Below are 9,217 nucleotides of genomic sequence, written 5' to 3' on the forward strand. Positions count from 1 at the left end.
CGTGTGTTGAATGTAAAATACGAATCTGCAAAGTAGCTAAAAACCACAGCTGTCAAATAAACTTAGCAAGGAAAGCAGCCTGTACTCACTTCTCAGATGTAGCGGAGGTACAAAACAGCGTGTTAAAGAAAGGACAAAGACCTACAAATTTTAGCTAACTGTCGTACTTTACTACTTTTCACCTGACAGTAGTAAAAAACATTAACACTAATGCCTAGCAGAGTATTATATCACCATGGAGACGAGGCAGGCCTCTCACACCGGAAGAAGTTCGGGTCCCATCAGTTCAACTTCCGGGTGGGAATATTGTGCATGATCTGAAATCTGCTTGCAAATTCATTTGGACGAACTTCTCGGCCAACTCTACCTTGTAAAATGTCCCGAGGCTCGAGTGCAGGATTTGATCGACACATCACCATCTTTTCTCCTGAAGGAAGACTCTATCAAGTCGGTCAGTGTGTGGATTTGTTCGGACAAAAGCCGGCTCGCAGGCTCAGTTGTATGCTAGCTAGCTAAATGCTCTGTCATGGTTGGCTTAGGTTGGCTTTAAGCTGATGGTTAACACTCCGCCAAAACGAAAGTAGTACTGTATAAAACTAGGAAAGATGAACTTGTGATGCGTCAGTTGTTATTTCACGTCTACTTTTGCGACGCCTCAATTAAACAAAACAGCGCGAGTCAAAATAGCTAGCTGGCTAGTAGGCTAGTTAGCATGGTTAGCGTTGTAGTCAAGCAAGCTGATTCATTGCTCAAAGTGTCATTTTGCTATTTAGTCACAACTTATGGCTTTAGAAAGTTATTTAATGCTTATTTCGATTAAATTGTCCTGTTCATGGTGGTATTTTGTCCCCCTGACAGCAGTTTCACGTATTGCTGTCTAATAGGGCAGGCGTTGGTTGAAATTAAAGGGAAAATCCACCCATAAATATTAACAGTCTGTGTTGTTTCTTTACTGTGCAGCTGAGTCTTAGATACTAAAACGGGTCCAGTCTCTTCTTAGGCTGAACTGGACATAAACATGACTTTTGTTGATGTCATCTGATCAACAACAGTCAGCAGACAAGTCCTAAAGTTGCTCCACAAACTGTTCTGAATAAAAGATCATTTAGTTAAGTTTATTCTAATACTGGAGATATTCTCCGATATGCAGTCATGAATCCTACAAGTAACCTCTCATTTGGATGCACCATCCACAGCAAAGGCTCTCAGCGATTCATTCAGTGACAGCTGGCCTGTCAGATGACATCTGAAAACAGTTTTTCCTGTGAGGAAAACAACTGTTTGTGTTTGGACATGTTGACATCACTGTTCAAAATCACTGAATGCTGTTCTTGTTTCTTTACTCTTCCCTGACATTCATGGCTGCTGCACACTTAAAGACACTGTCTTGTCTTGCTTTTTTTTTTTTTGCAGAATATGCTTTCAAGGCCATAAACCAAGGTGGGCTCACATCAGTAGCAGTCAGGGGGAAGGACTGTGCAGTTGTTGTAACACAGAAAAAAGTACCGGTGAGTTGATTTGTTTTGTCACAAGGTGCATCCTCCTGCACGAATAACACTTTCTCCTGGCAACATCCATACTGACAGTGTGTGTGTGTGACAGGGTATGTGTTGTGTTTGTTAAAGAGCAAATGTACATCCTGCATCTAACTCAGTTCCTCTCTCCTGGTGAATCTTCTTGTGAATCTAATCTAGTAGGAAAATGCTTCACATTTTAGAGGTATTTTAGTGGATGTATTTATCAAGAGATAAATTATTTAGTATGAAAGATGTTGGAAATATTAACAGATCTGCATCATGTTTTGTATGATGGTATCTTAAATTGTTTACTTGATCTATAAGACTGCTGTCCTGAATTTATAAGGTTCAGTTTATATTAGTCAATCTGAAAAATCAATTAGCCAGAGAGGGCAATGGGACTTTTAGTGCCATGTATGCGTTTTAATTTGTTCAGATGACATGAATACCAAAGGCTCCTATTAATTTTGAATGTCAAGTAAGTCTTTTTGATGCAGTAATGACATACAACAGTAACATGGCACATTAAACCCTTTCCTCTTCTAAACAGGACAAGCTTCTGGATGCCTCCACAGTGACCCACCTTTTCAGAATAACAGATAATATTGGATGTGTAATGTCTGGGATGACGGGTAAGAAAAGGCGCCCTGCATGAGAGACCATTAATGTCATTCAAAAGTGGACAGAAATGAAGAGATTAATTAAACTGACGCACACATTTAACACTGTCCTTTGTGAATCATTAGGGTTTATTATTTTCAGATTTTATATAAACAATCCAGCGATTTATCTTTGCTTATTTTGTTTGTGAAAGAAAGTACAATCTCATTAAAACATTATAGATTAAGAAAGCCTGGGTGATAATTGAAAAATACAATTTTCAACACAAACACTTAATTAACTTTAATTTTTTGGATTTTCTTGCATAGATTGTAGATTCAGCAGCGTGTTTCCATTTTCTTCTAATTTTTCTCGTCATTTTCTAATACCAGACTGTTGTTTGTTGTAAACTTTCCACCCTTGTTCACTATGGTGGTTCCTTGCCGCAGGAAGTTTTCAGTTCATGGGAACAAAACAAAGCTGTTAAATCCAAAACGCCTCTTTTAAAAAGTATTTTCCATCAGAATTGCTCAAATTGAAAGTGATGTGTCTTACAGCTTGTTTGACGTCTCTGTTCTCCTCAGTAACAACATGTGCTGTAGGCAATGCTTCCTTTTTCCAGACAACTGTCATTTTCAGCATGAGAACAGCTTTTTAAAGTGCTGGTATGGCTGTGTCATCATTAAATGCATGCACTAACACATGAGCCACTTTTCCCTCCTTCTCCCTCTGATCTCTTCCAGCTGACAGCAGGTCCCAAGTCCAGCGAGCTCGCTACGAGGCGGCCAACTGGCAGTACAAGTACGGTTATGAGATTCCTGTGGACATGCTGTGTAAGAGAATTGCTGACATCTCGCAAGTCTACACGCAGAACGCTGAGATGCGGCCACTGGGCTGCTGTAAGTCTATGTCTGCATTTACATCTTGACTGAAAATGTGTGTTTTGGCATTGGACGTGTAGGTGTGGAACACCGAAGCCAAATGTCACTGTCACAGTCGCCTTTGTCGCTGTTGCCTGCAGGTATGATTGTGATCGGCATAGACGAGGAGTACGGCCCCCAGGTGTACAAATGCGACCCAGCTGGTTACTACTGCGGCTTCAAGGCCACCGCCGCTGGCGTGAAGCAGACAGAAGCCACCAGTTTCCTGGAGAAGAAAGTGAAAAAGAAACTGGACTGGACCTTTGAACAAACTATTGAGGTACGAAAGCAATGTCATTACGCTGATGTAGCACAGGTTGATGTGGGAGGAACATGAAAGTGAAAATAACCTTACAGGTGGTTTCCAGATGTGCGGCTTCTAATTTTAGAACCATTATTTTAATATCAAGTGAATTATTAATATGTCACATAACAGAAAACCTACTTTTTTCGTCTCCCCTTCAGACGGCAATTTCTTGTCTGTCAACCGTTCTCTCCATTGACTTCAAGCCCTCTGAGCTCGAGGTGGGCGTTGTCACAACGCAGGATTCCAAGTTCAGGTAAAAGACCAGCAATACATGGGCATTTATAAAACAGTGAAAATGCCTCCACAGCTTAAAGAGATGCACTCAGATTGCTTCTTTTATTCAACCAACAGTCCCAACAACCCAGTTATCATCATATGTGGCAAAGAAAAGCATCATATAACTCAAATTTGAGAGGCTGGAAGCAGCTAAAACATTTTGCATGAAAAATAACCTATTAAGTATCCCTGTTTTTTTTTTTTTTGTTTTTATTTTCTTTTGCATGGTTGCAGCTCTAGTTGTGCTTAAAATCTATTTTTCGATCATCAGAATCAAAATCTGTCTCCGTCTTCTCTCTCCAGGATCCTGACAGAGACTGAAGTGGACACCCACCTGATGGCCCTGGCAGAGCGGGACTGAGCGAGCAGAGACGCGTCACCTGTTGGATTAAGTTAGAGCATGATGGGATATGCAGTTCCCAGGTGGAGACTGGTGTTATCTTTGTTTGCTGTACATTTACCCCACTGTTTCATTCAACAATTAAAAAAAAGTTTTTGGAGTAAAATAACCACTGTCTTCATACGTGATTTATGTTTTGTTTTTTTTAAAGCATATTTGCAGTATATAAATATGATGTAAGCTTCTGAGCTCCTGGCCATGTAAACAGAAGCCTCTGTTTCATCTGCTGCGCCTTCATCTGTCAGTTGTATTTAGCAGCAGGGGAAAATGTTTATGGGAACATGAGCGGCTGCTGAGATCTACCTCTGAGCTTCCTGTTGTGGCTCTGAATGCACTGAAGTCACATGACATACCGAAGCTCTGCGGAGAGCTCATTTTACTACACTACCTTTTTTGACCCTGTTTATTCAACATTTCGGCACATGTAGCATGTCAGAAATAGTTTCCTTCCACTCCCCGGATATATATCATATAACACAAGTAGTTTCTCTTTGCAACGGGGAAATTTGTTCCCCTCGAAACTTCAGAATGACAAAGCTGACATATGGCCTCTGTAGTGTGTCAGGGGGAAACAGTGGCTAAGACTTCTAGTCAATGACCCTGTCCAGCTCAGCACTTATGAGGATTTTGTCATCAACATATGATCAGAAATGATGCTTTGAGCTGCTCTGAGACCACCTCTCATCAGTCTTCTCTCGATGTAACTATAACAAACAGAACCCGCTACAATGCCACAGTAATGAGCTTTTGGACTTTGTGCATAGATGAATGTTTTAAAGCCTCTGTCTCTTGTGTAATTTCCACTCTTCTTAATAACTAACTACTTTGTCCTTGGAAACCCCCCCCCCCACTTCCTGCTGTCCAGCACATGTCTCCAGCCTGGGTTAATGTTTACAGTCCCGAGGAAAGCCACAGGCTAGATACAGTATACATACCATTAACCCTCATCAGTCAGGGACAGCTTCTGAGTACCAATTGAGTTTAGGCTTCAGGTTGACTTCACACTGGGAATTAGAGCAGATTATGCCTGTTATCTCAGGGAATTCCTCTCTGACTAGTGGTGGAATGGCACAAAGTACATTTACTGCAAGTATAAATTTGTCATACTTGAGTGTTTTCTTTTCATGTGACTTCTTACTTTTCCTCCTCTACATTTCAGAGGGAAGTATTGTACTTTTTACTTCTCTGTATTTACTGACAGCTGTAGAAATGAGTTCTATAAATATAGAAATTAACCTACCTAGCAGTTTATGCAAATGCAGATGAAAAATTGACAGATAATTAAATGGCAATTGTTTTGATATTTTTGTCACTTAAATGCAAAGATGCCGTACGTTTAATTTTTCCAGCTCCTCAAATGTGAGTTTTTTGCTGCTTTTCCCTTTAATTATTCATTTAGAAATAATACTGAAGTTTGTACTATTGGTTGGACAAAGCAAACTTTCTGAAGGTGTCACTTTGGATTCTTTTTGCAAACCAAACAGCCAACTATTAATAGAAAAAAGAATCTGCAGATTAATCCATAATGACAACCACAACAGTAAAATCCTGCTTTCACATTAATGCATGAGCAATAGTAATCTAGTGATGGAATATAAAACAGTAATTTTTCTCTAATGAGTTCTTGAGCAATGTTAACATATAATGCACATTTTCATGATTATACTTACATGTGCAGGACGTTTCCTTGTAACAAAGTATTTTAAGTACTTTTATTTCTGCAAAGAGTTTAAATATTTCCTCCAGGGAAACCTTTTGCTTCACAGACTGCTGTTAAGTTTCCTGGTTATTGTGACACAGACTAGTCTAACTCCCTCTGGCACGTTATCCCGTCTTGGTAGAAGGCATTTATTTCCTCCTCACAAAATTTCCCTGGTATTTCTACCGCTGGTCACTTCCTAGCTGCTATTCAGCGGTAGTACCAGGATTATTTAAGCACATTATGTTCTTCTTATGTTGCCCAGGGACTTTCAGCACAGTGAGTCAGAGACCCGGTGACCTCGCCCCAACAAGGAAATCCCAGACTGTTCCAAGTGTGATCATTTTTGTCCGTGTCTTTCGCAAGTCTGGGTAATGATGACTCTGTTCCTCGTAACTTGGTGTAAGTGAGAAATGATGCTAGTTTTACAATGTGGAAAGGCCGCGAAACAGTTATCACATGGGAGGAAATGACACTCATAGTGTAGTGAGTGGAGGAAACACACAAGTCACTGCTGTTTATATTCATAAACTTCTTTTTATTCTGAACAGGTTTTTGTTAATAGTGTTAAAATAACCACACAATATATGTACAGGTACAAAAATAATATCTCTGTATTTACAATATATTACACGTCTGTTATATACACATCAGTATATATATATATATATATATAAGTGTGTGTGTGCGTACGTATATATGTACATATACATGTACGTACATACATACATACATACACACACATAGATGGACTATATGGAGGTCTTGGTCTTGCTGTTTTATGTTTTCTTTGTGCAGATCATTCTGTGATCCGGACCGGACTTGACCAGACTGGACGCCACCTTCATTCATGTTTGTGGACCCAGGACCAGCATCTTTGGACATGGGCCTGGACGGGGGACGTGGACTGTTGCGTCCCTCATTGTGGGGCCGTGGCTGGCAACCCAGTAGCAGCTTCACTCGTTCACACCACTGATGAAGGGATGGCTCTGTTTACTTCACGAACTTTATGTCATCGTACAGCTGTAAGAAGGAGAATAAAGAAATGTTAAGAACCAATAACTTAAAGACACAATTATATGAACTCTTAAGCTCATAGTGCCCATGTGGACCTCGAATCAGAAACTGACCTCATCTTCTGACAGGTCCTCCATATCGCTCTCATCTGATTCGCTCTCAGGCAGCTCCCTCAGCTCCTGTGCCGTCTTCTCGTACAGCTGGCAGCGGATCTCTTCGTTCTGGCGTCCGTAGGTGAGGTGGTACGGCGTGAAGCCTCCGTAGTTAAAGCAGTTGACGTCGGCGCCGAGTTCGAGGAGGCGACGGACCAGTGTAGGGTTCTGGAGATCCACAGCAAGATGGAGCGACGTCCTGCCACTGCACTGTTCCTACAGACAACAACATGAGGGAATAATGTTAGGCTCCTGTTGCATGTGGCTGAGCTTTCTCCATTAGGATTAACTCTCTGCCTTTTGAGTTAATGACACCTACCTGTGCGTTGATGTCTGCACCCAGCCGAATGAGGCTTTCGACCAATGAAATGTAGCCATTAATGGCCGCCAAGTGGAGACAGTTATGTCCTGTGAAGAGAAAAATCAGGATCAGTCAACAACCAAATTCGAGAACTGCTTAAGTGAACCATGATATTCTGTGGGTATCTCTAGAGGTGCTTCTTTAACTCAGTGCTCACCACTGTAGTTGGGGAAGGACACGATGGAGGTGAGGTGACGTTGGGAGTTCTGGGTGATGACGCCGAAGCAGGCGAGGGAGCCCTTCTTGCAGGCGATGTGCAGCGCTGTGTTGCCGCTGTCGTCAGACAGCCGCGGGTCGCTGCCGGCCTTCAGGAGCTTCTCTACCAGCTGGGGCTGCTCTGTGATCACTGCGAGGTGGAGGGCAGTCTGAGGAGGAAGCATTCAGGAGATATTAGTCATTAATTATTATTAATTATTTCATTTAATTATTATTTTGACTTTATTATGTGGATTATGAGTTGGACTTTGGTTGTTACCTGTCTCTGGTGGTTCTGCACATTGAGGAAGGGGTGATTGTGAGACAGTTTGATCATCTGGAGGGCATGGTCTGTGGCTTCATGAATGATGGCCAAGTGGAGAAGCCTGTGGAGCGAAAACAGAGAGAGAGAGGGGTTAGTTAAAACAGTACTTTTAAAAAAAAAATACGCATAGAGGAAATGGTTCCAGCCAAAGAAAAAAGAACAAAGCCAGAGCAGTGGAGCGTTTCGCAAGAATGGAGTTTTGTCGGGTTATTTCCACCAGTTGTGGCTTGACACATCTGATGCTTTATCAGTTCCTGGCAGCGGGCCAGGGACTTTCCTGAACTCGCAAAGCGGACATAAGCACCGCCCAGACTGCGCTCTGGGCCAAAGTACGCACACACACACACATACACACACACATACACACACACACATTTACACTCATACACTTTTCAAGGCCTCTTGTTTTCGTGCAACTTTCAACATTTCTATGCCTACTTCTGCAGCCGTTCTTATCTTTTTCAATGCATTGGGTTTGAAGTTTAGATCTCGCGCTCTGCTGCAAAAACTCCTACTGGATTCGCGCAGATGGATGAAATTTGCAAATGCGTAATTGCATTATTAAAAGTTCCACTTACGTGTCACCGTCCTCAGTCACCGTAGCTCGCCAAGGCTCGTATTCCTGCGGGAGACCCTCCTTTACGTTCACAGTCATGTCCTCAAACTCGTTCACCAGCTCGTCCTCCTTCAGGGAATCCAGGCCGCTGTCAAAACGGTCCTCTTGGCACGGCAGCAGTTTGCCGTGTTTGGGCTCCATGTTGTCGAAGTTATAATCCATTTGGTTGTGGTTAGACACTCTGTGCACGTCCATGTTGGCTTTGTCAGCTAGAAAGTGCTCCGTCTCTCTCCCAGGGTCAGAGCAGAGTAGTGCGGCTGAGGGAGGCGGACTCGCTTTTGTGCGCTCGGCTGGGCGGAGCCTCGGCGGGGATTTCCAATTGATTTATCTTAGAATAAGCGAAGGGAAATCACACCGATCTTTGTGAGAAAAATCCCCCCCTAAAGAGACTCAGAATGAAAACCTGTAGTTTCCTATTAGCCACCTATTTTCACCTGTGATGTAGGTTAGGGGACATGTCATTATTGGGTTCAGTGAATGACACATGATGGGCATGAATGGGAGGCAGACAGCCCCTGGGAGCCTCTTGAAGAATTCCCTTCTGCTTTTGGGGAAATTATCTGTTTTAAGTGGCTAACCGAAGTAGCAAAGCATGTGTTCCATTTTTTTTCCCAGTTAAACCCAATTACCTTAATTTAAAAACCAAGTTCAGTTCAAACTTCACACCAAACTATCAACTATGGCCCACACCTACACTAATAACCACACTGTTATTACATGACTGCTTTCAGCTCCGAAAATACAATGCAATCATAATCATACAATAGATCAAGCTAATTTTACTTGCAAACACACACTGATATAGTATGTATATAAATAGTATATATCATAT

The 9,217-nt window shown here is 42.0% G+C and overlaps 2 protein-coding genes across 2 annotated transcripts; one reads left to right on the forward strand and one right to left on the reverse strand.

Annotated features, from left to right (window-relative positions):
- Positions 1-286: 286 nt before the first annotated feature.
- LOC139217544 (proteasome subunit alpha type-6) lies at positions 287-4,129 on the forward strand. Its single transcript, XM_070848879.1, has 7 exons — positions 287-451; positions 1,414-1,508; positions 2,068-2,149; positions 2,861-3,016; positions 3,139-3,317; positions 3,503-3,597; positions 3,924-4,129. The coding sequence occupies exons 1-7, from the start codon at positions 376-378 to the stop codon at positions 3,979-3,981; spliced, it is 741 nt and encodes a 246-aa protein (XP_070704980.1). The 5' UTR covers positions 287-375; the 3' UTR covers positions 3,982-4,129.
- Positions 4,130-6,236: 2,107 nt separating this feature from the next.
- On the reverse strand, positions 6,237-8,615 carry nfkbiaa (nuclear factor of kappa light polypeptide gene enhancer in B-cells inhibitor, alpha a). Its single transcript, XM_070848878.1, has 6 exons — positions 8,348-8,615; positions 7,725-7,830; positions 7,407-7,614; positions 7,208-7,296; positions 6,850-7,104; positions 6,237-6,742 (listed from the first exon to the last, which is right to left on the reverse strand). The coding sequence occupies exons 1-6, from the start codon at positions 8,578-8,580 to the stop codon at positions 6,713-6,715; spliced, it is 921 nt and encodes a 306-aa protein (XP_070704979.1). The 5' UTR covers positions 8,581-8,615; the 3' UTR covers positions 6,237-6,712.
- Positions 8,616-9,217: the final 602 nt, after the last annotated feature.

This window comes from Pempheris klunzingeri, chromosome 18 (genome assembly GCF_042242105.1).
Source record: "Pempheris klunzingeri isolate RE-2024b chromosome 18, fPemKlu1.hap1, whole genome shotgun sequence".
Lineage (NCBI taxonomy): Eukaryota > Metazoa > Chordata > Actinopteri > Acropomatiformes > Pempheridae > Pempheris > Pempheris klunzingeri.